The following is a 25,904-nucleotide window of genomic DNA, read 5'->3' on the forward strand; positions in this document are numbered from 1 at the left end:
AGAGACATGACCTCTCCTTCTCTCTCCCCCTTCCCATTGGCGGGAATTTTGACGAGAGCCATCTTCGGTCATGCTGATGGAGGCCACATCCTAGGGACAAAAAAGCAGCAAGAAAGGAGACTGGGACCTTGATGACTACCTGGAGTAGAGCCACCATATCAGCTCCAACTTTTATATGAAAGAGAAATAAGCTTCCAACTTGTTTAAACCACTACTGTCACCGAGTCACATGCACTCCAAACCATATCCTAACCAACTGGCCCAATTTCAGCAAACTTTAAGGAGTTAGTTCAATTCAGCTTCTCAATGACAAATAAAAACCAAAGACAGGGACCCATGCACAAGAGTATAAGAAATAGTTCCTGAATCTTTTGACTTCTCTCCATCTCCTGTGCTACCATTTTCTCTTTTAGACCACTGTCCACTCACCAGCTTAGAACCTGTTTTCCAATACTCTTAAAACATAGACCAGACCCACAAACAGGATCTCCTAATTCTGTCATCTACCGCCCTCTCCAGCCCCCTGCACACCACACTCACTTCACTCTCCCCACTCTAGCCACACCATCTTTCTTCCCATTGTACTTGCCATTGTCCCTCTACATGCTGTCACCTCTGCCTGGAATGCTCTTCTTCTGTACCCTCATCACTGAGTTCACCCGCCTACCTTTCAGTCCTAAGCTCAGACACCACTTCCAGACTGACCTTCTTGATTCGGCAAAGACCACATTATGGGCTCTCCTGGCACCATAAGCCTGTTTGTCAAGGGCTTGTCACAGTTACACTTTCCCATTGGCTTTGTGATTCTTTGCTTAACTGTAAGCTGGGGAGGGGGGGTAGGGACTGAGTCTGATTTTGCCCACCATTGTAGCCTGAATCAGGGTTCCCTTAAAGCATGAAATGAATCATGACATAGCCCAATTGCAAAGGCAAGGTCACGTGCTTCATAATGGAATTTGGTTTTGCCCTAGACCACTTAGAATTATTGGCTGTATAGAATAGGAAAAAGACAATGGCTTAAATCAGATAAGAAGATTATTTCCCTCTCAAAAAAATATGTGTGGAAGTAGGAGGTTCAGGGCTGGAATACGATAGTTCTAGAAAGTTGCCCAGGATCCAGGTACCTTCTGGCCAACCACTCTGTCATCCCTGGGATTTTTGTCATGGTTCATTCTGGCTGCCAGAGCTCCAGCCATCACATCTGTTCTAGGCAGCAAATTGGAGGAGTAGAGAAAAGGGCCTGCCCCCTTTCACTTAAGGTAGCTTCCTAGAAATACCACACAACACGCCCTTATCAAGAATTTAGTCCAATTGGCCACTCTTCCCTGAAAGGGAGGCCAAGAAATGTGGTCTCTGAGCTGCACTACCATGTGTCCAGGTAAAAATCAGTGGTTACTAAAGGACACAGGGAGTGCTTTGCTTCCCTAGTAAACTGCCCCCAAACTTAGTGGCTTAAAATAACAACAACTAAAAAGTAAGTAAAAATAACAATGAACATTTTGTTCTCTCTCATGGGTCTATGGTTTGAGTGGGCTCAGCTGGGCAGTTCTTCTGCTGATTTTACTTGGGGTCTCACACAATTGCAGTCAACTCAGATGCTGGGACCTCAGGTCCCTCTCCCTCTCATTGTGGTCTCCTGGCCTCTCCTCTCCACATAGTCTCTCTCCAATGGCATGGCCAAAACACAGGGCAGAAGTTTCCAAGCCACCTCAAAGCTTAGGCATGGTGACATGGATGGACCTAGAGATTATCATATTAAGTAAAGTAAGTCAAACAGAGAAAGGCAAATATCATGTGATATCACTAATAAGTGGAATCCTAAAAAAAAAAAAAAAAAAAAAAAAGACACAAATTCTATATACAAACCAAAAACAGACTCACAGACATAGAAAACCAACTGTGGTTACCAAAAGGGAAAGGACGGGAAGGGATAAATTAGCAGTTGAGGATTAACAGACACATATTACTGTACATTAAAGAGATAAAACTGACGCAACAATTTAACTGACTATACTTCAATAAAAAAATTGCACCTCAAAAAATAATAAATTACCTAAAAAATAAAAATAAAAGAGATAAACAAGGATTGTATAGCACAGGGAACTATATCCAATTTCTTGTAATAACATAATGGAAAAGAATCTGAAAAGAAAATATATACATGTATGTATATGTGTAACTGAATTGCTTGTTGTACACCTGAAAGTAACATTGTGAATCAACTACACTTCAATAAAAAATAAAAAATAAAAAGCTTAGGTTGTTTGTAGGAGTATAAAGAGGAATGATCTTTTTAAAGGGCATTTTGCCAATATCCGTAAAGTTTAAGCTGTACATACCTTTCAATGGAGCGATTCCAATCCCAAGTCAATATTCCACAAAAATAATGGTACGAGTATTCAAAAATACACGTCAAATCATATGCATTTCAGTGTTCATCTGTCACACAAAATCAGCTACCTTTTATTTAGCATCCGCAGTGTATCATTAGGCCACATGCACTTTTATCATTCCTGCTTTTGGGGGTGAAGAAACTGAGTCCTGAGAGGTGAATGAGGTTGCCCAAGGCCACCCAGCCAGGAAGCAGAAGGAATGGGATCCAAGCCAGATGTCGCTGATTCCAGAGCCTAAGTTCTTTCACACTTGGCACGTTCTGCCCCAGATTATCTTCAAAAGCCTTCCTTGCCATCTTACTGTTGGTTCAAGCCACCCAGAAGGCAAGAAAGAGAACCGCGAGGGTGAGGAGGGAATATGACCGAGCCTGAAGTTAGGAGAACTAGATTCAAGTATATAGATATTTAAGTAAACAAGTTGGAGGGGGGGTGTGGAAAAGCTATAATACATGCTGCTGGCAAGGTTGTAGTAAAACTGATACATCCGTGTATTGCTAGTTAGTGGTATAAACTGGTCTAACCAGCTAGAGAAACGTGGGGCGATGTTTCAAAAGAGACAAGAAAACGTTCACACTCTTTGATCAGTAATCCCACTTTTAGGAAGTTAGTTAAAGGAAATAATACAAAAGAATAGTCAGGCGCACAGAGGGGTTTCATTATAATGTTATTTGCGATAGCAAAAACAATTAAAATCACAAATGTCCAATATAGAGGAGTGAGGAAACAACAATTAAGGCTTTGTATTTGACAAAAACCACAGCTGTTCACCTTTTTTCTCTGACTCCTTTGGCTCTTCAAGCCCTGATCCTCACATAGCCCCGGGTGCTGGTGTTAAATAAAACAACAACAATCAATAAGGCACGCCGAGCTTTGCAGAACCCAAGTGGAGTCAGCCCAATGTTTTCTTCACATGGAGCAAACTGAGAAGCGCTCCACCTGCCCTCCCTCTTTTAGCTCTGCATAAGTCTCCACTCTTTAGCACATTTGCTGTTTACAGTTGCAACTCCCTCACAGTTTTCTTGTCATTTCCAAAATGTTTTCTTCCCGGAAGTTGTGCATAAGCTTCTGGCATTCAGGATGCCCGCCAGGACTCTGAGAGGCAGGCGCGGGGGCCTCGCTGTCCCCTGCGACAGTGTGGCAGAGGCCAAATCAGAACTTTGCTAACTGTGAAGCCTTGCCACGAGATGACCTATAATTATAAGAAATACATCAAATAGTGATTATTTTTATTGATGTCAGGCTGCAGTTTGGCCATGAGCTGTGTTCCAAGAGAGTGCGCATTCTTTCCTGGCCAGTGCCCAGCTCTCCAAGCTGCTTACAAACCACACACATAGAGTAGAATTGGTTCTCCAAGTTTTGTCTGAAGGGCACACAAGAAGCTGTTTGGAAACGCTGAACGCTGCGGTGGGGGGGGAGGCTGCCAGTTTTGAGGATAGTGTGATGTAGAACCAGGATCATCAGGACTGAACAATGATTGGATTGGAACAATACACCAAATGCTTTAGAGAGTTAAAATGTTCCCTACCTGATGGCTGCGTGTTCATGTTAATTATTTTCTTTGTTTGCTTATTGCCATTTTTAAATTGTCTTTCAGTATAAATTGTGTTTACCATATAGGTGTCTGAATCTGGGATACCTCTTTTTCTTAGATACTCTCTTTTCCCCCTCAATTCTACCTTTAAGATTTTTTAAAGCTACCCGCTTTTCTACCAAAACTCTTTTCCTAGAAGGTGGCTGAGAGTAGAGAGGGGGTGTGATTCCCAAGTCCCTAGCTGTGGTCTCCTGCCTGCCACTAGTCAGCCGTGGGACTGTGGACAGGTCTGCTCACCTCTCCCTGACCCTCAGGTGACTCACCTGTAAAATGGGCCAGATTCACAGGTCAGGGCTGTTGACTTGAGTCTGACCACCTGGGTTAACATCCTGGCTCCAGCTCTGTGACTTTGGGCAAACGCCTCCCTCAGGTGCCTGGGTGGCCATCCCAGTTTGCCCAGGATTGAGGGATTTGCTAGGATAAAGGAGTTTCAATGTGAAAACCAGGACCAGCTGGTCACTCTTACTCTACCTCAGTTTCCTCATCTGTAAAAAAAGAATAATAATAGAACCACCCTCCCAAGGCTGTTGCGAGATTCCTCAGTCAGGGTGAGAAGCACTCAGGACAATGTCTGGCACATAGTAGCTGCTCACTAAGTGTCGGCTGCTATTCTCAAGAGGTATCTTCTGTCTTCTCTCTCCCATCCCTTCCATTGACTACTTCCCCATCTCCCTTCTCTCTCCTATTTAATGGCTGAAAGTCTTAAATATAAACATATTTAGTATTAAACCCAATGTGCTGTGAAATCCTTTGTTTCACCTACCACCACAGACAATACCAATGATGCCTTCAAAATGTTGTTAAGCAGTTTAATATAGCTCTCACTGGAATGTCACAATTTTCAAAGTTATAGTTCAATCTCCCTTTCATGTAATGCAATAGAAAGGTTACTCTGATGTTGTTCCCTTTACATAAATAACATCAAAATGCTTCAACCCAAAAGCTGGAGAAGAAAGGAGGGTGAGGAGAAACAGGCAAGGGTTGGTCCATGATGAGGATGGGCAGCATTTCCTGGGCCAGTTTCCCTTCTGGTCTTTGGTTGAACATTTCCAAGTGAGATCTTTCTGCCTTCTATGCAGTGGGAGCCAATCCTGAAGATGGGATGCTTGGAAGGTGGGGAGAAGTTGCGGAAGAGGTGCCTGTAAGCAGACAAACGCAAATGAACCCTCCGTAAACAAGGTCTATCCAGGGAGGAAGACTGAGACTCAGTATGGACCCAAAGCAAGCAGGATCTTGCAGGGAAATGAGAGTCTTTGAATAACTCTCTCCTCTCCCTTTTCCCTCCCTATCCTGTGATGTCTAGTACCCAGGTGGGCCATATTTCTGGAGGGGATGGAGGGAAGTGGGTGAAAGAAAGGTCTGGAATCTTCTTTGATGATCAGACCCTCTTACAGTTGGCAGAGAATAAAAAGCCCTTTCTGGATATTTTTGCTTGGGATCCCAGAATTCAAATTAGCCAGTCTTTGTTTACAACTCTCAATGTGGGGTGCACACTACCCTACCCCAAAAGCCAGGCCTGCAACAGAAAGCAAGCAACAAGCAATTGGCCTGGAATTGATTCTCCAGTGTGGAAATTGTCAACAACTGTAGTATCTATTTGTACTATTTAAAAGATAGTGTTGGTGGTCTCTTCGTTTCTCAGAAAAGGGAAATTTTACACCTGTTAGATTATAGACTTGGAGCTATTTATTAGGGAGAACGTACAGTGACAGATAACGCCAATCTCCATTATCTATGAAAAGAAATAAGTAAAAATCTTTCCTAGGGCTAAATTTTACTTGAACTGTGGGTTTCCATCTCCTTTCTTTCCAGCCTTTTTGGGTTTCTTTGAGCAAAATACATTGGTTTTAATTTCTTCTTAGTCCCTTGCAAACCCTAAGCTGGGTGAGTAATCGACAGTGAAATGGCCCCAATGGCAGGAAAGGAGGGAACTGAAGGGGGATGAGGCCTGGATAAAACAGGAGTGAGGGAGGGGATCAGCGTCCACCCCTAGGAGAATAAAAAATCAATTGCCATTTGCTCCAATAAAGTACCTTCTACACTCCCACAGCCACAGTGTAATTGACGCCGCCAGGAAAGGTGTCCTAAGCTGCTCCCGGGTGCCAGGCACTGTGCTAAGAGCCACCGAGAGGGAAGTGCGGGAAAGAATGTGATGTTCAGGGACAACACAACCTGTCAGGCGACGGTGAGAAACCGACGATTTCCCAAAGAAATCTCTTTGGGATCCTCTCACTCAAATCCCCAAGGAAAGCTGCCTCGGCTGACTGTCGGTGCATCTGCATCTTTGCAGTTTCATCAGCTCTCCTCCTGCCACCCTTTCTGCCTCCACTCAAGCGGGCATTTTCCAGAGCGGGTCGGTGACTGCGCCCCTCCCTGCCGGCCCCTCCCCGCCGTGCCCTCTCGCGGGCGCCCGGGTCCGGCCGCTCCTCCCCGAGCATCGCCGCCCTCGGGGTCACCGAGAGCGCGATCTGGGCTCTGTTCGCCCACCCCCGAGTCCCGGGAGGTGACACGACGACGTGGGGCATCCGGGCAGCCACCGCAGGGCCTCTAGCATCTCCCCCGGCCCTGGGTGCGGGCGCTTCCTTCCGGACGAGGAAACCGAGGCCGCCGAGACCGAGCCGGGTGCCCGGCGGACGGCCCTGCCCGCGGTGCGGGGTAGACCCGGGGGCCACGTCGGTGCCGGCAGCCCGGCCTCAGCCGCCCCCAGAGGCCCCTGGGCCGCGAGGGTCCCAGCTCTCCACCATCGTCGCCCTCCTCTCAGCTCAGGAGCCTCCCCTCTTCCCCCAAAGACGCTGGGTGTCCTCGAAACGGATTCCGGGTGGGCTGGAAAGTCGGGGGGCAGAAGGGGAGCCTCTGGGGAGAGAATGGAACTGCCCCAGATTTGGAAGAGATGCCTGTCAGCGCGTGGAATGGAAGCCTTTCTCCGCAGTTATTTTTATTCCAGGGCCTTTCTTCCTCGTCCTCGTCCTCCTCCTCCTCCTCTATTTTTTCCCCTTTCTGTTCAGCTATTTGTGTTTTCTGATCGGGTAAGTGATTTGCGGCAGGAAATTAGATATCTTTATTCCAGAGGCACTGTGGTTCTAATGTTATCTATTCCAGAGCCGGCTCCGTCTTAGTCGCGGGCCTTTTTTTTTTTTTTTTTTAACTTGCAGGTTATTTTGTGATGAAGACAACAGAGCGCTGTTCAGCCCTGGCATCTTCCCTCCTCCCTTCAACACAATGCAACTCTTAATTAAACATGGGACACCCACGCCTCCCTTCTCACAGGACCCCTTCCATCTGCTCCCCCCACTCTGAAATACCAGCCTTTTATAGGCAGGGAAGGCCTCGTGTTGAACTTCCCAATTAGCGAGACACATCGCAAAATAAGCGACTCTGAAGGGCTATCATTCTTCTTTTTGGAGTCTTCCTTTCTAGGCCTTCCCTAGTATGAGTTTTGGTGGCCTTAGTATGACTTTAAAATCCTGCAGGGCTGAGGACATGAGGCTGTAGATAGTCGGGGCTTGAGAAGCATGATTTGTGGTTTTGTGATTGATGAGTTATGATGAAAACACTCATTGCAAAAGGAATAAGTGAAGGATCGATTTGAACTGGGAATGTTCCTTCTTTGTAAAGGCATCATCAGTAAGTTTTTACCAGAGGTTCTCAGAGCTTCCAGAAGAGTCATCTTTTCCAGGTAGAACAGTCAAAGAGTGTTGGACAAGCACCCTGCATTTCTCTTTTCTTCCTTTCTGGCCACACCAAGAGGGGATAGGTGATCTGTGAGTCGTGGAGAGTGCTGGAGTCTGGGGTTCAGTCTGATGTAAAGATTGGGATGCCCGGGGGAGATGCAGGGCGGTGGCCCCATTCCCGGAGAGTCACAAAGTAGGCAGCCATCAAGGCCCAGGTGGGGGACCCTAGAGGCAGAAGTGGAGGAATCACAGAGATCCAAGGTGGAGGATCCTCAAATCAAAAAAAAGGAAAATCCTAGAGTCAGAAGGTGGGAGGGGATCAGAGAGCTTGAATGTAGGGGTGCCACAGAGCCCGATTTCAAATAAAAGAAATACCAGAGTAGCTATCTTCAGATGGCCCCTCACTAGGGACTGAGGAATCTGAGGGCGCAGGCGGCCAGGCCTCCATGAATACCCCAGAGACAGCGGATTCGGCTTTCCCGTTGGTGTGGCAGCTTCTGCGCGCTTGCCTTCGCGCCGCCCCCAATTATTCCACTTCTCGGGCCAGTGTTTCTTGAGGTTCGCCAGCAAGAATCCACCCAGCAATTATCTCCCCTCTCGCGCTCATAGGGGGACATTAACCACGAACGCGTTGGAGAAGAAAGGTACAGATGGGTCTTTTATTGCACACTTGGAAATGTTTCCAAGGCTTTTGTTTTCTTCCCCCATTCATTCCTGCCGGATCACTCTGATCTGCCAACTTCAGTCCCCAGAGGCTGCGGCGGGAGGGCCCGGCCCGCTCCGAGCCCCCGCTAGGGGGCGCGCTCTGGCCGTGGCGCTGAGCCGAGCCCGAGAGGGGGGCTCGGCTGCGAGGACGCGGGCAGCCGAGGTCGGTGGGGCCTTGGGACTGACTCCGGCGTCGGGTCCGTCGCTGCTCCTGACCTGATCTCCAAGCCGTGCCCCCACCACGTCCCGGGGCTCCGGGAGCAGCAGCTACAGAGTAACGGCTGCACCGGGGACGCCTCGACCCTGGACGCACCCGGGGTCCCGCCGTCCGGCGATGGAGAGAGGAAACCAGGTGGTGGTGATTACAGGGTGCCGAGAAGTTTCCCTCTCGGTCTGGAACGTGGGGGATGGGTGAGGCAGGAGATGGGGGCTCCGGCCGAGGGTCAAGGGGTGACAGCCCAACCACTTGCTTCTCTGCCCTCCCCCGAGGGCAGACTTGAGGCCGTGACCGTCTTGCCTGGCTTTGTGCTTGGAGCCAGGCCTGAAAATGCCTCGGTTGGCCGCCTGGATGGGTGATGGGGGGGGTGTCTTCTCTCTAGTTCTCACTTCCCCTACCCCTTTTCCCTAGCTGCTGACGGGTAACCGAAAGTGGCGAAGTTGGAAAATAAGGGGAGTTGTCCTAACACAGTAATCACACCCACACGTCCATACCTTGAGGGCTCGGCTGTGGTCCTCGGGACGTTTCCCAACCAACCTTTCCCAGCCGAACCCTGATGGTGGAACCCCCGGCTCAGGCGGACGACACGGCGGGAAGGATTAGCAAACGCCAAGGAGTCTTTCCTGGGAATCCATGTTCTCAGTCCCTTTGGACCTTTCCACGGGCTGCTCCTCTGAAAACACATCAACAAACAAACACTGTCCACAGACAGCTCCCGGCAGCCGTGGGGAGAACTGAGGCAGGGGTAGGGAGTGAGGGCAAGAGACGGACAGAGAAGGCGAGGGGCAAGTGCTAGGCAAGCGGATTATGTTACATTTCCTCCTATTACCAGACTTCCAGGAGGAGAGACCTCGATTTGTGCATAAAATGCATACCCCGAAGTGGATGAGACTCTGAAAGCAGCATTTGAGGAGGTTAACCTTGACTGGTTGGAGATAAGGGGGGTTGGGGAGAGGCAAATATTTCTGTTTGTGCCCTCCGGCTCTTCCCAGCACCGGCTGTCAATCCTGACGCTTGTTATCCTCACAAGGCTTCAGCTTGTTTGCCTGATCTCAGCAAGGTTTTCTTCCACAAGTAGAACTATAATTGCTATAATTCTACTGTATCATTTGGATCATTGCAGTATTGTTGTTTTCTCTCCCTCTTTCTCTCCTCCTAACACTGCAATAACGCGCTCCAGTGTTAAATTAGCAGGTTGCGGAAGACCATAAATGAATGAAAGTTTGTTTAAAAAAAAAAGAAATTAAATAAATAAAACAGCAAAATGACTTGGCAAAGGGGATATCACATCACAGAGAATCCTCGCGTGTAATCAGGACTTATTGTCTTCTCTTCCAATGGCTTCCAAATTGGTAGCCAGACTCCAATGAAGTTTATTTCTATTGTTTAAATATATGTTTTGAAGAGGTTGAGCATAATTTAAGGGGACCTGAGCCGTCCGGTGTGGCTGGCAGCCCATTACAGCTTTATTTATCTCTGTGTATATTGCACAATAAATTAAAACATCTCAAATGAAAAGTGTGCAAGGTTAACTCTCCTCCAAACATTTTTTCCTAGATAATAACATCTAACTGCCACTCCCTTATCCCGCATTTCTTGCAAATATAATTTTGAAACTACAATGTAGAATTAGCTCTCACCACAGAAAAGAAAGGGGTTTCTTCCATTTGCCTCTTCTAGGTAATTATTATTTCCAGTCCTGGGGACAAGCCTCATTTTTTCACCATAAACAACAGTTTTGAACACTTCTGACCCCCATTTCCGGCCATAATTGTCATTTTTATTTTAGTGATTGATTTTAAAAGCAGATGAACTGCAAACCATTGTTTTCTAGGCAGCCCAGGAAAAGAAAACGAACAGTTACAGACCCCAAAGATTAGAGGAGCCAGGCGTTGTGAATATCAAAGTACAAACGTGAATGATATTATCACTAAAATGAAATTACTTTTGATGAGTGGGTAAAAGAAAGTGAAGAAAGTGAGGTGAAAAAGTGAAGTGTCATCTTGCTGACAGAGTAAACATTAAATTGGCTAAAAACTAAAAGCTCTTTTATACATAGTCCTAAAATCCACTGAAAAGTCTACCTACTCAACAAATCAATTAAATTCTTCTTAGATATGAGACGCATCATTTTGTTTTTTAAAATAACATGTAGAATAACACATATATCTTAAACTCATCTTCTGGACACTATGGAAATGCCAGAAGATTGTCTCCCCGTGGGTATGTTTTAAAAGTTTATTTAATTTAATTTTTCAGGAATAGCAAGAGACAATTGTAGATTTTGTAGTTGGGTATCGAACTGTGACAAAGATAATTTCAGGGCTGCTGGTGTAAAGTGAACTGGGGCGGGCCCTTCTCCCCCAAGTGAATGGACGTGTCTTCCCAATATCGTCCTCACTTGGGAAGACTGATTAGAAAATACCAAAAATAAACAAGATAAAGTAACAAATAAAGCTAGTGTTTTCACCAAGTTTCCCAAAGAAACACATTATATTCCATTAATAGAATTAGATTTAATTCCAGGGGTCATTAAGTCAGAATCAGAAATTCTATGTTAACCTCCCCCTTTTGCAAGGGATGATTAAAATTAGAATACACCCCAGCAGAAAGTCCGACTTCTTTTTTAAAAAAGGAGAACAGCTGCAGAAGGGGGAGGAGGGGGACGGAAGCAAAGAAATCTTCCACCAAAAGAGTTGAAACCCCGTTACGCTCTCGGAAATGATTTGCGCATTTGGGTCTCTTTTTGTTTAACACGATCTTATTTGGACTCGTTTTCAGCTCACTCCCTGCGTGTGCGGGAGTGTGACACTGAAGTCACGGAGCCACCCGCAGCCGGGTCTTGTGGATTTCCGACGCGGAGCCCACTGGGGAGGTTAAAGTGCCTCAGTCTTTCCCAGGGACCAGCTACAGGGACGCCAGCGAGGGTCGGCGCCTGGAGGCTCGCTCCGAGGAGACCCACGCGTCTTTCCACCTCTCGGCGGCGTCGAGACCCGCACTCGGGGAGTGGGCTCTTTGGGCCCGGGGAGGGAAGAGGGAGGGAATCAGCGTGCGGAACGTTAGTTTAAGCTGAACAGGACAGTATAAAAACACCGAACTGTTGGTGAGGATGAAAAGGGAAGAATGCAGGAAAGGCAGGAGAAGATCCCAGGTGCCTGGGAACAGCAGAGAGGGTTAAAAGAAAATCAAAAGTCAGAGATAGCTCGGGTTCTCCTTCGCCCCCCCACTCCCATCATCCAAGTGTGGGAAAAACTGGTGAGACAAACTAAAAACTAGAGAGACAGAGACGGAGAGACACAGAGAGAGACAGAGAGACATCCTTTTCCCGCTTGCCTTTAATAGTAGTAGTAATATCAGCATTAATATTAACATTATTAATGCTCCTGTTCCCAACCCTTCATCCTCCTCCAGTTGTGTCTTGAATGCTCCTGCCAAGCCAGCCCGATCTGTCTGCCACCCACCCACCAGCATCCAAGAGTTATGCAGATGTTTATGGCTGGGGGGAAAAAAATCCTAGTTATGCATCCTTGTATTTTTAAATACTGACTGTAAGTGATTCAAGTATAATCCTTTGTAAAACGCTTTTCTCTCTGACACATTGAAGGGGTTGAGAGAGGAAAACCTGGCGTGGATTAGCCCTCCCCGGCCTCTCTCCCACCCACCACCTTCGCCCCCACCCTGCCAGCGTCGGGGTCCCTGGCTGTCCCATGGGCTCTGCACCCAGACAAGGAGGGTGTTCGTGCTAGCCCCTCACCCAGGCTCGGCCCAAATTCAGTCCGAGTTGGGTCTCGGTTCTGAAAGCTGGACGCGCAGGAAGCTGTTTGGGAAGAAACGCGCTCTCCATCTGGCTCGCTCTGTTGCCTTTGCCAGGGGGAGCCAGGCCGGGAGAGTTCAAAATTTTAGGCGCTGAGATTTGGTTGAAGCCAAACCTGGGTGCCGCCCATCCCGGAGCGCTCAGAGCTCCCCGTAGGTTCCGCTGCCTGCGCGCGATTTGAGAGTGTCCAGGGTCGGGGTGACGGCCTATCCAACCGAGGCGAACTTGTGGGGAGAAGCGGGAAGCGAGTCCGGGGAGAACGGGGGGACTCTCAGACCTGTCCCCAGCCGCGCCTCCTTGCAGCTGACACTGGCCTGTCCCTTTCTGCCTTGTAGATGCTCTAGGGAAGGCCGCGCGCCTTTGGCAGAGCTTCGTCATTAAGGGGACTTTCTCCAGAGTTGAAGACGGAGATGAGAGAGGTTGAGGGACGCTACTAACAGGAGAGCAACCGCCGGGCTCAGGGTGAACACTACCAGCTCAAGGAGTTGGGCCACTAGAGAAAACTGAACGCCCCAACGGCAGACGTTTGCTTGCAGCAGTCACCCCCCGTACCTCGGAGGCCCGTCTAGCCTAAAGAGGATGGAGACTGAGGGCCGCTGAGGTCAAGGCGCTGTCCTGGGAGCGCAGTACTGGCTTTGAAAAGGGCCAAGTCGGCCCGAACGCAAGCCAAGCCTCAAGGCCTTGACTCCAGGGGAGCGAGGTCCTCCGGTTGGTGGAAGGGGCGCACGTCGCCCAAGTGGCACCTCTACAGGTCTAGCATCTGAATCTGAATAAGTAGAGTTTCGGGCTAGCCCTGAAGAGTTAAAGGAAAAGAATAGAGAACTTAGAAAGTTGTTAGTTAAAAATTAAAAATAAAGAAAATTGGCTCGAGTCAGTGCCTGCTGCCCCACCACCACCGCCGGCCTTTCCGGAATCCAGTCCAGGCTTTGTGCGGAGCCCACAGCCCGGCGCAGCCCGGCCTCTGGCGAGGACCAATCAGAGGGCGCCTCTCAGCACGTGGAGGAGAGAGACTCCAGCACTCCGCGCCCGCCGCTCACTACACTTGTTACTGCTTGTCCTGAGCGCGGAGAGGACGAGCTTCGGCCGCGGGCAGGGCGGGAGACGGCAGCCAGCGACCGAGCGAGGCAGGGAGGCACAGAGATCGCAATAATATCCATTATAACCAGCCATCTAACCCCACCCCCAGCACACATCCATCCATCCCACCCGCCCCGAGAGGCAGCCAGCGGCCCGCTTCTCTGCGCCCAGGGGAAAAAAAACAAAAAACAAAAACAAAAACAAAAACAAAAAAACCCAGCCATGAGCAATCAGTACCAGGAGGAGGGCTGCTCCGAGAGGCCGGAGTGCAAAAGTAAATCTCCAACTTTGCTCTCCTCCTACTGCATCGACAGCATCCTGGGCCGGAGAAGCCCGTGCAAAATGCGGCTGCTGGGAGCCGCGCACAGCTTGCCCGCCCCTCTGGCCAGCCGCGCCGACCAGGAAAAAGCCGTGCAAGGTAAGGCTGCGTTCGCCAGGCACCTGAAAAGGGTGCTGGGCGCTGGTTTGGATGTTTGATGTTCGGGGGCCAGGGACCTGCGGTCGTCCAACTGGAGACGGAGGAAAGAGAGGGAACAACTCTGAGGCCTGGTGCTCAAAGAGCGGTAAACATCTCGCCAGGGGCTGTCTCTTCCTCCCTGTCTGCTTCCAGAGAAAGCAGAGACCAAGCTTCTTTTTAGGGGCCCTTAGGTTCTCGGTGTTGGTCCTTAGGTCGTTTAAATGCCCCCTTTGGTGGCCTTGGGGGTGCTCTGAAGAGGGGCGACAGTTCAGAAAGAGCAGGTGCCGGGTGGACCCTTGTAACAACTTGGTGAAGACAAGAACCCCAAAAGCTGTGAATGGGGACTCCAGACAGAGTGAGCCTTGGCCTTCTTTCCTCCTTGGAAGATTTCTTTATACGCGGTGTTTTTTTCCTTCTTCTTCTTCCTCCTCTTCCTCCTCCTCTTCTCCTTCTCCTTCTTCTTCTTCTTTAAATTGTAGATTACTTGTGACCTTTAAACCCAAGCTTTGCAGAAAACATCTCCCTGGGATTCCCCCAAATGCTCCTAATTGTATCTGAAATGTATGAAATGTGCAGCTTCTGGGTGCTATTTTTTCTCTGCTACATTATTTTTTAAGACAGAGTTGAGATGTTTAAAAGCTCTTATTTTTTTTCTAAAATTAAAAATTCCAGAATAACTGTCATTTTGCCCCGAACCTGTTACACTCAAGTTTCGCCTCGAGCTGGCTGCAGAGGTGTCTCAGGAAAAGAACTGTTGATTTCTTTTAAAATCCGTAAACTAGCGGTCCAGCCGCAGCGCCACTTGGAAGACAGGAGCGGACAGCGGAGAAGGGGGCGTTTAAAATAAAACTGACTTTTTCCTTTTCTTTTTTTAGCCTGCACTGGCACCTGTGCCAGGCGCTTCCTCGAGGAGGAAGGAGCGGCCTGTGCCTATTGCACCCCCTTTCTCCTCCACCCAGGCCTTTCCGAGCCCATTTTCACCAGGACGATTTTTCTGTGCCTTTCTGTGCGAGGAACCCCCGCCCCCTCCCGCTGGGAGCTGTTGGGTCAGGGCCCGCACTCAGGTCCACCGGGCCGTTCCCCTTCCCCCGCAGGGGTCGCCCGCGGGGCAGCGAGCGCCTCTCTCGCCAGCCCTGGCCCGCGTCGCAGAGCCGAGGGCAGAGGTCGTGCGCAAAGTTTTCAGCGTGGTGGTGATTTTCTTTTTAAGTTGTTGAATGTTTTCAGAGTGTCCCCTGCCCCGAAATGAGAAGGAAAAAAGTGAGAGAGAGGGCAAAGGAGAAGAAAAAGAAAGGAATGAAGGAGGGAGGGCACAAAAGAGAAAGGAAGGAAGGGGAGAGAAAGATGAGGAAAGAATGGGAGAGACGGGGAGAGAAAGATGAGGAAAGAATGGGAGAGACGGGGAGAGGAAGAAAAAACGGAAGGGAGAGGAGAGAGCAAAGGAGGTAAAGGAAAGAAGAAAGGAAATAAAGGGAAGAGTGGGAGAGGGAACGGACGGAGGAGGAGAGAAGGAAAACAGAAGGAAACAAGAGAAAGGGAAAGATATAAAGAAAAGGAAAACGCAAGAAAAATGGGGAAGGAGGAGAAGGGCTTGGAGTCTGGCGGCGCGGGCGGGACGCCGGGCCCGCCGGCGCGCTGATCGCTCTGCCTTGCCCGCAGGCTCCCCCAAGGGCAGCAGCGCCCCGTTCGAGGCCGAGCTGCACCTGCCGCCCAAGCTGCGGCGCCTGTACGGCCCGGGCGGGGGCCGTCTCCTCCAGGGCGCCGCGGCGGCGGCGGCGGCGGCGGCGGCAGCGGCGGCGGCGGCGGCCACGGCCACAGCAGGCCCGCGGGGGGAGGCCCCTCCGCCGCCGCCGCCGACCGCGCGGCCCGGGGAGCGGCCGGACGGCGCGGGGGCCGCTGCGGCCGCCGCGGCCGCAGCCGCCGCGGCCTGGGACACGCTCAAGATCAGCCAGGCGCCGCAGGTGAGCATCAGCCGCAGCAAGTCGTACCGCGAGAACGGGGCGCCCTTCGTGCCGCCGCCGCCCGCGCTGGACGAGCTGGGCGGCCCGGGGGGCGCCGCGCACCCGGACGAGCGCCTCGGCGCCGCCGGCGGCCCGGGTGGCGCCACGGCGGCGAGTAGCGGCGCGGGCGCCGAGGACGACGAGGAGGAGCTGCTGGAGGACGAGGAGGACGAGGACGAGGAAGAGGAGCTGCTGGAAGACGACGAGGAGGAGCTGCTGGAGGACGACACCCGCGCGCTGCTCAAGGAGCCCCGGCGCTGCGCGGTGGCCGCCACCGGCGCGGTGGCCGCTGCCGCCGCCGCGGCCGTGGCCACCGAGGGCGGGGAGCTGTCGCCCAAGGAGGAGCTGCTGCTGCACCCAGAGGACGCTGAGGGCAAGGACGGCGAGGACAGCGTGTGCCTGTCTGCGGGCAGCGACTCAGAGGAGGGGCTGCTGAAGCGCAAACAGCGGCGCTACCGCACCACGTTCACCAGCTACCAGCTGGAGGAACTGGAGCGGGCCTTCCAGAAGACGCACTACCCTGACGTCTTCACCAGGTACGCGCGAGGGGTAGTCGCGGCAGCAGCGGCTGGAGGGCTCCGGAGTGGGTTCCGGAGAGGGCAGGCGGGCGGGCGGGCAGGGGCCACGGGCTCAGGGCTCCGGGCAGGGACTTCGCTCCTGGACTCTACCCGGGCGCGCCCTCCCAAGGCACCCACACTCCTGCTCACCAAAAACTGCTCCCTCCTTCCACCACTACTCGGGGCTTTAAGTTTAGACTCGGATGACTTCTTTCCTTTCTAAGGTCTCTCCAGTTTAATTTTTCCAAAATACAAGTTGTAGTTAGAGAAAGAGAAACGGCCTCTGCAACGGGCACCCGAACGCGCCAACTTGGAGACGTGCGCACCCCGGCGCACACAGTCAGGGTCCCCGGCGCTGCGGTTCGGGCCAGGTCCCAGACGAGGCGCAGGAAGCGCTACGGGCCTTCGCCGCCAGAACTAAGCAGGGGCTATTTTTGGCCGCTGTGTGGTGCGCTCGCCACCCCCGCCTGATGCCCCGGGAGCCTGCTGGGTATCAGTTACGCGGTTCGCAGTAAAGCTGGAGCCCGTGCCTGACGAGAAGGCCGTTAAAAAGAACTAGGTTCTGTCATTTGAGGACTCCTGAAATAGCCGAAGGAAGTAAAAACTGGTCAATGTTTGGTATCTACAACCGTGGGGGCACCAGTCAGAATCTTCCCTTCTCACCGCTGTCCCCTCTCGCTCCACATACTTTATACCCAGTGTTGGTTTAATGTATGCGAGTTCACAGGAGTGGGCATTGATTGCTGGGAGCCTGGCAGGCAATAGACGAAAACAGCCTGGGGAATTTTTCCTTTGAACGGGTGTCCAACCAGGGTATTCCGCCTGGTCATGATCCACTTCCCAGTCGCCTGAGTTTTTGGGGGAAAGATGTGCCTGTGAGATGACTGGGACCCTGGACGCTGGCTTATTCATCTGACCTGGGGTGCCGGCCAGGCTGGGGTTCTTCCTCTCCCACCCCAAGGCTAAGGTCTGGCCCAGGCGAGGAGCCACGGTTAGGGCAAACTTCCCCCAACAAGGAAGGAGAAAGGGATGGGTATCTGCCTGGCGTTGGGCTTGTCAAGCTCAAGCAGCTTCTTTGAGCAGCTTCTTCGCAGGAGACGTGTATAGCTTTTCAATGTGCATTTTAGTAGCGAAAAGCTGCCCCCCGCCTTGAACCAGAGGAGAAATTACTTAGTGCTCAGGAGGCCCGAGCCAACTCTCCAGTGTAGTTGGTCTAGCAATTAATTGCCAAACTGTCTCCTAACCAGAAACGGAAAAGAGTAGATTGGCTGTGGGGCAAAGGCACTCTACTTGATCATCCCTTCAGCTAAACTTGGTCCTCTCCTGTGCCATCCAGTCCCTTCATTATCTTTAAAAAAGAAAATAAAATTTAAAATCAGTGTGTGCTACCAAATAGCTACCTGGCCAACCCACTTTTTGCATTTATCACATAAGTGTAATTCAAAAGAAGAAAGTGATGCAATGTCACTTGGCACCCAGGTCTGCCCTTTTCTAGCTTCTCCGGGGGAACCAAAGTACCAGAAAAGAGGCAGCTCCTCTTCACCACCCCACGCCCACCTCTTTTCAACCCGGGCATTCGTTAGAGCACCTTGGCTCCTTCCCGGAGCCAGCCAGGAGTGTGGTTTGGGGATTTTAGATTTGCTGTGCTCACTGTAGCACGAGGCAGCAGGAAGCCCTCAGCGAACCGGTTTTCTCCCAGTGCTGAAGTTTCAGGTGTGGACTTTGGGGACTGCCAGCAGTGCAGACCCTGGTCCCAGGCTGAAGCAGCCCCGGCTCCTTCATATTAGCGAGCGGAGAGCCAATTATTCTTGGTGCGCTCATATTTTCGGTAAACAGGTCGTAAGCCGTTTTACAGCATCTTAAATGGTTTCCTATTTGCCTTAATTATCGCAGTAATAACTGCAATGACGGGGTAGGGTTTCAGTTAAATTGACTTCCCCTGAGATGGGCAGGGTTTGTAGTGGGCACTGGAGTCAGGAGGTGCACAGAATTTTGTTTAATCGAAAAATTACCCCACTGAACTCTTAACAAGCTTAACATATCTCCAGAGGGTAATAGGGAGTATGACCTAAGGGGGTGAGGGAGAGAGGAAGGCGGGGGAGAGGGAGAGATGGAGGGAAAGGCAGAGAGCTGGCAAGGGAGAGAAAGAGAGAGAGAGACAGACAGACAGAGAGAGCAGAAGGGAGAGAACATTTTTTAAAGAAGGCAGAAAGAAACCAAGAATGTGAAAGGAATGTTTTTAGTTGAGTGCTGAGTTCTCTCATTTACTGTTAGGACCAAACAGGGTAAAAAGCACTCTGTGTGTGTGTGTGTGTGTGTGTGTGTGTGTGTGTGTGTGTGTGTGTGTGTGTGTGTGTGTGTGTGTGTTTGTGTGTTTCTTGTCTAACTCTGGATTAAGAGAGAGCGAGAGAGAATCTGAGTTTACAGACTTGTAGACTCAAGATGCCACCCCCGTCACTCTTGAATATCATACAATACAGTGCAATATATAATCTCCTGTATCTGGCAATGTGTTATGTTTTTATGTTTTCAGTCAAATAGCAGGCACTCCAGAGGTGGTGAAGGGCTGGTGATGCCCATGTGTTTGGGGTGAGACCCTAATGGAGGAGGCTGCCAGCGAGGGAAAGGTGGCTGACAGGGGACTGCTGGAGCCTGCAGTGACCTCCTGCCTGTGTGTTGCTTTCTTATAGGGAGGAACTGGCCATGAGGCTGGACTTGACTGAAGCCCGGGTCCAGGTGAGCTGCGCTGCAGAGAGGGAGGAAGGGGGGAGGGGTGGTGGGCTGTGGGGAGAGTGGGAGAGAGATGACTTGATGGATTTGGGGGGTTGTTGAGAGACCCCTCCTTCATAACATGAAGGGAAGCAGAATTAGAAAAACAGACCCAAACACTCACACACAAAACTGTATTAAAACATGAAAACCTGGGAGGTTCAAGGGGAAGGCTTCTAGGTTTGGGAGCCTTGTGGAAGGAGACCAGGATCACAAGAGGGGTTTCAGGGTCCCTGAGACTGAAGTTCAGAAGCGCCCCCCCGCCTCCCCGTCCTCAGCCTCTGTAGGAAACAATCTCTGAACTGACTTCTCCTGATTGAAATAATGGGATGGAGCATGGATTTGGTTGTTAGACAAATCCGCTCAGCTCCAAGCAGGTATTTGGCTGCGATTAAGTCTCCAATCGGGCTTCATAAAAGCCCACTTAGTGCTAGAACAAACAGGGCCATTTGAAGGCAAAATGCTGTTTGATTTCCCCTCCGCCCGCACAAGGAGCTGGCTAATGCTATTTGATTTCCCATTTTTTATAGCAATGAGCCCACATTGATCTAATAGGGAGTGAGTGCAATGCTATTAAAGGTGTTTGCAGCCCCATACCAGAGTGCATTTCCGAACCCAGGCCTCATAACCAAAGAGACGATCAACACTGGGCAGCCCCAATGGCCAACAGAAAACAGATGTCCCCGGGTTAGGAGCTGAGTGAATCACTTTACAGTCAAAATCAAGCGCTGATAAAGCACAATAAATTCCATATGGCTCATTTAATACACAACAGCTTCTTGCATTAGAGGGCTAATGATGAGGCCTGTCCCCTCCTTTCTGTTGACACATTTCTCCATTGTCAAACAGAGATGTGACAGCAACTCCGTATTCTCAGCTCAGGGGAACGAGTCGTGGGAAAGTTAAATAACTTTTAAAAAGAAAGAGAGTGCCCCCTCCCCTTCTCCTCTCTCCCTATTCACTGGAGAAGATGTAATTAAGTGAATATGAATTATTAGAGTCCTTTCGTTTACCTTTGGGGGGCCTCAGAGGTATTAATTCAATAATGAGGAATTGCAGGGGGACATCTTGATAATTGCAGTTGAGCTGGGAGAGCCGATCTGTCTGTAAAAGGTTTCCACGTTCTTTGAGGGCATTTCTGCCTCCACTGTCCGCACCCCCTCCACTCCTTTCACTGCCTTGGAGGAGCAGCAATCTTCCCGTCTAGACAGATTTGGATACACAAAAGCTGCCCCCCCAGCCTGGTCCCATCTAGCCTTACTTGTTCAAGTCTCTGAATTTCCACACTGGAGTGTTTCTGCAATTCTCAAATAGATTATTTGAGGGCTGTGGAATGTTATGGGTGGGCCCCCTTTTGGCAGAATTTTAAGTAATCCACCAATTTGGATTCTTGATTTTTCTTGCCCCAGGTGGCTGTCTACAAGTCAAACCAAGCCTAGATACTAGTGCTAGTAACGACAGCCCCCAGTGTGTATATTTGAAAGGCACAGATGTCTTAAAAATTTTTTAAACATATTCCTTTGGGATCATTTACATTATATTTGAATATAACTCTGTATAGCCCTGGAGTTCATTCTTAATTTGTAGACTTGTGTGCAGGCATAAACCCAGCCCTAAGAATCTTAATGCCTTCAGGGGAGAAGGAGCATATCTTCTCGGCTGTGGGTGTGATGAGCAGGTCACATAAAAATAATTTCATGCTCCTGAAAGTTATTTTTAGCCTATGGTAGCTGCCACATTTCAGGTAAAGGTCTCTACTAAAACTGCTTTCTATTAACAATTAGGAAGATACCTTGTGCTGAAAACCTCCCCCAAACCTAGAACTGTCTTATTTAAATAACCTGTTTAAACCGCATTCCCAGAGGAAATAAAGGACTGTTCGCTCTGAAGGTGTGCACCATCTCCAGGCATCCCGCACGCTGGCCGCGCAGCCAGTGCCTTCCGGGCAGAGCTGATCCCAGCGCAGAGCTCCCTGTGTACCCCACGCTCCATTTCAAGGAGGACTGACCCCCCCAGATGTCTGCCTGTTTGCTAATTACCATGGGTACTCCTTCCCTCCGTCCCAGCTCTCTCTAAGCCCAGAACCCAGAGTGGTAATCATAGGTGTCCAATAACTATTTCGGGAAAGATTAAATGAACCACCTCCCCGATTCCCTTTTCAACACAGCAAGGATTTTGCCAGCTCTTGTGTAAACCTGAAATAGGCAAGCATCACTGATGGGCAGCAGAAGGCTGATACGCATTCTTCTCTTGGTGGCTGCCATTCCCAAAAGTCACCACTGAATGCCCGCTTCCACAGCCTTATTCTAGTCCTTCCTCATCACAGCCTTAGAAGTAAAGTTTTATTATCCCCATTTTACAGATGAGAAAACTGAGGTTCAGAGAGCTTTAAGTGACCTGTTTAAAGACACACAGCAAGCAAAAGCAGTGCAGACATTTAAACTTTGGCTTCCCCACCTTGAAACACCAAATCACTTTCCTTAAACTTGGAAGGGAACTAGGCTAATTGAAATATTCACTGGAAAGGGTTTGCTTGCCCTGTGTCTCTTGCTGGCTTTTCATTTGGGCCCCCTTTCACTGCCCCTTTGGCCCCAGATGTGTCCTTGAATAACCTGAGGCCAGAGAGGGGCGAGATGGGAGTGGGCCGCAGTGGAAAGGAGGGGGGCCCCACAGCGCGGGCCGGGGGAGAGAAAGAGAGGGTGCACCCTGAGCCGTGCTGACCCGGGCCTCTCCCTCCTCTTTGCAGGTCTGGTTCCAGAACCGTCGGGCGAAGTGGCGCAAGCGGGAGAAGGCGGGCGCGCAGACACATCCCCCGGGGCTGCCCTTCCCTGGGCCTCTTTCCGCCACCCACCCGCTCAGCCCCTACCTGGATGCCAGCCCCTTCCCACCACATCACCCTGCGCTCGACTCGGCCTGGACGGCCGCTGCCGCCGCCGCTGCTGCCGCCTTCCCGAGCCTACCTCCGCCTCCAGGCTCGGCCAGCCTGCCGCCCAGCGGGGCGCCGCTGGGCCTGAGCACTTTCCTCGGAGCCGCTGTGTTCCGGCATCCGGCCTTCATCAGCCCTGCGTTCGGCAGGTAACAAGTGGCCTCGGGGAGTCTGTCAGTCTCTCATACACGCACAGAGGCTGGGGTCCAGGGAGGAGGCTGGAAACGGGCAGGGACGACACACATCTTTTCTCTGGCTTAACCCCAGAGATTTAGCCAAAGAAAATACTCCCTAATTTTGCCTCAAACAATGTAGCTCTTGAAGGGAATGACCTGGGACTGAGTGGCGAAGGGAAGGACAGTGGCAGTAACAACAACTGTAGAAATTGGAAGTATTCAGTGAAAGCTGTAAAAGTATTGTTTGAAGGTAGCAACAGGCCAGGTCATAGATGTCAGTGGGTACAGGTATAGGCCACAGAACCGGCGTGACTTTTCAAGTTTTGCAAAAATCCTTCCTCATGCCCCAAAGCCTGGCAGCCAGAGGAACACAGCCCTGGTCCCCACAGGAGCCCTGGAGCCACGGGCCCTCTGGGTGTAAAGAATTCTTTCTTCTTCCCCAGACTCTATCTTCCTTGTCACTCAAGTGACCCGCCCGCCAACCACACCCCAAAACGCGCAACCCCCGACCCCCGACCCCCACAGCGGCACAAGACAACGAAATAAAAGAGACAGTTCATCGTATATTATAATTCCCTTTCTTTAAATGAACATCAAATGATGAAATTTAAAGTCTGTATAATCACACAGACAAAGAAACAAAGGAGAGATGTATTAAGTTGGAAAGTGCAGTGAAAATAAAACTGAATGCAGCTTCAATGATCTCTCTTTGGAAGAACAAAGAAATAATAGATTCATCCAACTGCGCAGCTACTTAACATAAAATCACCTTGGAGAAAATTTTCAAAAAAGACTCAAAGTAAAATTAGTTTCTTGTAACAAACCAATACAGTAAACAGAAAGTGCACTGAAGTGTAGTTAGTGACTCAGTTTACCTAGTGGAACCAGGGTATGTTATCTCCCCTCCAGGCCACACTTCATTATTTCTTTCTGGAAAAAAATTTTAAAGTCCTGTGTCCTTCGCCCCCTACACCTTCCTTTTCCCTTCTCACAAGTGACTTGTAAAAGCTGGCAAACCCGGCTGTGAGATTTGGAGAGGCTGGAAGAGGGGTGCAGTGCAGGTGGCACGAGGGGTGGAGGGTGGACTTGGGAGAAGCCGGAGGCGCTCCTCGAGGCCAGGTGGGCTCATTTCTAATCGTGGAAACCCTGAGTTGGCCCTGCGGGGGCCCGGAGCCAAAGCCCAGGGCGGGGCGTGGGGAATAGCTGCGGTTGTGTCGGGTGGCCAAGGGCAGCTCGGGCCTCCGGTGCAGTGCAAAGAGGGTGGAGGCGCCGTGCCGAGCAATCCTGGCGCCTCCGCGAGGTGGTGGCTCGGACTGGGGTTCCAGGCTTGGGCCTCACAGTGCGCCGCATGCGGGAGTCGCGGGTCTGTGGTCTCTCCCTCTCGGGCAAGAGGCTGCAGGGGCGCAAGGAAGGCGGCGGGGTCGGGGGAAAGGTGTCGCCGCGCTGGGACGTGGGGCCGATGGCTGGTCAGAGCCGCTGGTCGAGCGGAAATCAACAGGCGGGCGCCCCCCACCCCCACCTCGTGGTCATCGGTCGGGCACTGGTAGCTCAGCCCGGCGCGGGAGGGCTGCCGAGGCAGCGGGAAGGCCAGCCAACAAGACCGGCTTTTCCAGGGTAAAAGGAGCCCCGGATGGGAAGGCGCCCTAGAGCGTACAAAGTGCAGCACAGGTCTCTATCAGTTTTGATCCCACGTTGTCCCTTCTTTCTGCCCCCTCCCCTTTTCTCTCCTCTTCTTTCTCTTTGTCTCTCCTCTTTTTCTCTCCTGGCAAATAGTATTACAGGCAACTGGAACTCCTGGTCTGAGAATACACCCCCCCTTTTGCGCAGTCGGGCCGTGGGGTTTGCAGACGTGGGGCCTGCCTCCGCCCCGGCTCTGGACCCTCCAGGAATATCTGGCCCCTTGGTCGCTCTCGCTCTCTCGCTCTCTCTCTCTCTCTCTCTCTCTCTCGCTCTCTCGCTCTCTCGCTCTCTCGCTCTTTCTCGGTTCCCTGCTGTAGTAAACTCTCTCAGAGCACCCCAGCCTCCCGCCCTGCGCCCCCAGCCACTCCTCAGGCCGGGCCTGCGACTCCGGCCCCTGGGGCGCCCCTCCGTGCCCTTCTGTCCCCTCTACTCTTCCCCCCAGGAGAGGCGGCGGGAAAAGCTGCCCGCGGCTCGCAGCTCCCTGTCCGTGACCGCGCTGTTTGCTCTCCCCGCAGGCTCTTTTCCACCATGGCCCCCCTGACCAGCGCGTCGACCGCAGCCGCGCTCCTGAGACAGCCCACGCCGGCCGTGGAGGGCGCGGTGGCGTCGGGCGCGCTGGCCGACCCGGCCACGGCGGCCGCAGACAGACGCGCCTCTAGCATAGCGGCGCTGAGGCTCAAGGCCAAGGAGCACGCGGCGCAGCTCACGCAGCTCAACATCCTGCCGGGCACCAGCACGGGCAAGGAGGTGTGCTAAAGGCTGCCCTCCACCCTCGCACCCCGGGCGCGCCCCGAAAGGTCACCTCATTCAGCACCACGCAAGACCAAATGGAAACAGAGGACCAGCACACTCCCGAGACGGCACTGAGAGAGCGCAGCCGCCTTCGCAGCAGCCTGGACGCGGGCACGGCAGCCCTCGGCGCTACCGGACGTGGCACCTCGTCGGCTGGCTGTCCACCCGCCCCTGCCCCTGCCCACTTCGCTCCAAATCGAACGTCCACTCTCCCCCGTTCTTACTTTACTGAAGATACCGGGGAGGTTTTCTCCCCAAGATGCCTGGTATTGAAGTCAAAAATTTTAAAAGCCCAACCTCTCTTCCTCCTGACACCCTCACTTAGCTTTTTTTGTTTGTTTAATAGCATTTTGGCGCTCTAAGTTGATATCCCCAGCGTGGGCCCCGGCGAGAAGCCAGGGCCGGGGGAGCGAATGCGAATCTGTAAGATAGCTAACAGTGCACTTAACGGAAAGGGGCGTCTTGTTCTTGTTCTCTTCTTTATCATACACCAACCAAGGTTTTTATATCAAACCAAAGGGAAATACTCTGCTAGAATATGGACTGTTGAAGTCACCAAACTGTGATTATTGATTCTGTACATACCATTGTTATTAAAAAAAAAAAGAACAGAGCTTTGTATATTTGAAATGTTATAACGCAATTGCACTCAGCGTGGTATGGTAAAAGTTTGTCCTCCTGTAGATTCTTACTGTGTTGTAGATACGGTAGGGTTCCTAGACAAATATTTATGTACTCAAGCCCTTTATTTAACTTATTAACTGTAGAGGCTTCCGAAACCTACAAGATAAAGGCAATGGTACAGTACTTTTGTGTAATGTGTAATTGTTATCACTTTTCCTTGCTATCTAGTGGAGAAGTGTCACGCTCAAAATAAAAAAAAATTATATGTTTAACAGAAGGAAGTGTGAATACTCTCTGCAGGCGCTGAGGGGACAATAGAAGGGAGCCCCCCAGACGCCAGGGGTGGGGGGTGCGCTCCAGCGCCCCGGCACCTCCTGGGCTTATCTGCACCAGCGTTCTGGCAGAGGCCCCTGGTTTGAACCTGATCCCCAAAGGGATCCGGGTTTCCTAAGAAGGTT

General features: G+C 51.2%; 1 protein-coding gene across 1 annotated transcript; it reads left to right on the plus strand.

Annotated features, from left to right (window-relative positions):
* The first annotated feature begins 13,605 nt into the window (after positions 1-13,605).
* On the plus strand, positions 13,606-25,682 carry ARX (aristaless related homeobox). The gene is made up of 5 exons (XM_031445687.2): positions 13,606-13,886; positions 15,582-16,458; positions 19,170-19,215; positions 21,995-22,323; positions 24,546-25,682. The coding sequence occupies exons 1-5, from the start codon at positions 13,691-13,693 to the stop codon at positions 24,784-24,786; spliced, it is 1,689 nt and encodes a 562-aa protein (XP_031301547.2). The 5' UTR covers positions 13,606-13,690; the 3' UTR covers positions 24,787-25,682.
* The last annotated feature ends 222 nt before the right edge of the window (positions 25,683-25,904 follow it).

The sequence above is a fragment of the Camelus dromedarius genome, chromosome X (genome assembly GCF_036321535.1).
Source record: "Camelus dromedarius isolate mCamDro1 chromosome X, mCamDro1.pat, whole genome shotgun sequence".
Classification (NCBI taxonomy): domain Eukaryota; kingdom Metazoa; phylum Chordata; class Mammalia; order Artiodactyla; family Camelidae; genus Camelus; species Camelus dromedarius.

What these genes read in the sequence shown, in the direction of transcription:
- ARX (XM_031445687.2), top strand. Translation starts at nt 13,691, where the DNA reads ATGAGCAATCAGTACCAGGAGGAGGGCTGCTCCGAGAGGCCGGAGTGC. An exon ending in TACCCTGACGTCTTCACCAG is followed by an intron (nt 16,459 to 19,169) that starts GTACGCGCGAGG and finishes GCTTTCTTATAG; the next exon opens with GGAGGAACTGGCCATGAGGC. An exon ending in ATCAGCCCTGCGTTCGGCAG is followed by an intron (nt 22,324 to 24,545) that starts GTAACAAGTGGC and finishes CTCTCCCCGCAG; the next exon opens with GCTCTTTTCCACCATGGCCC.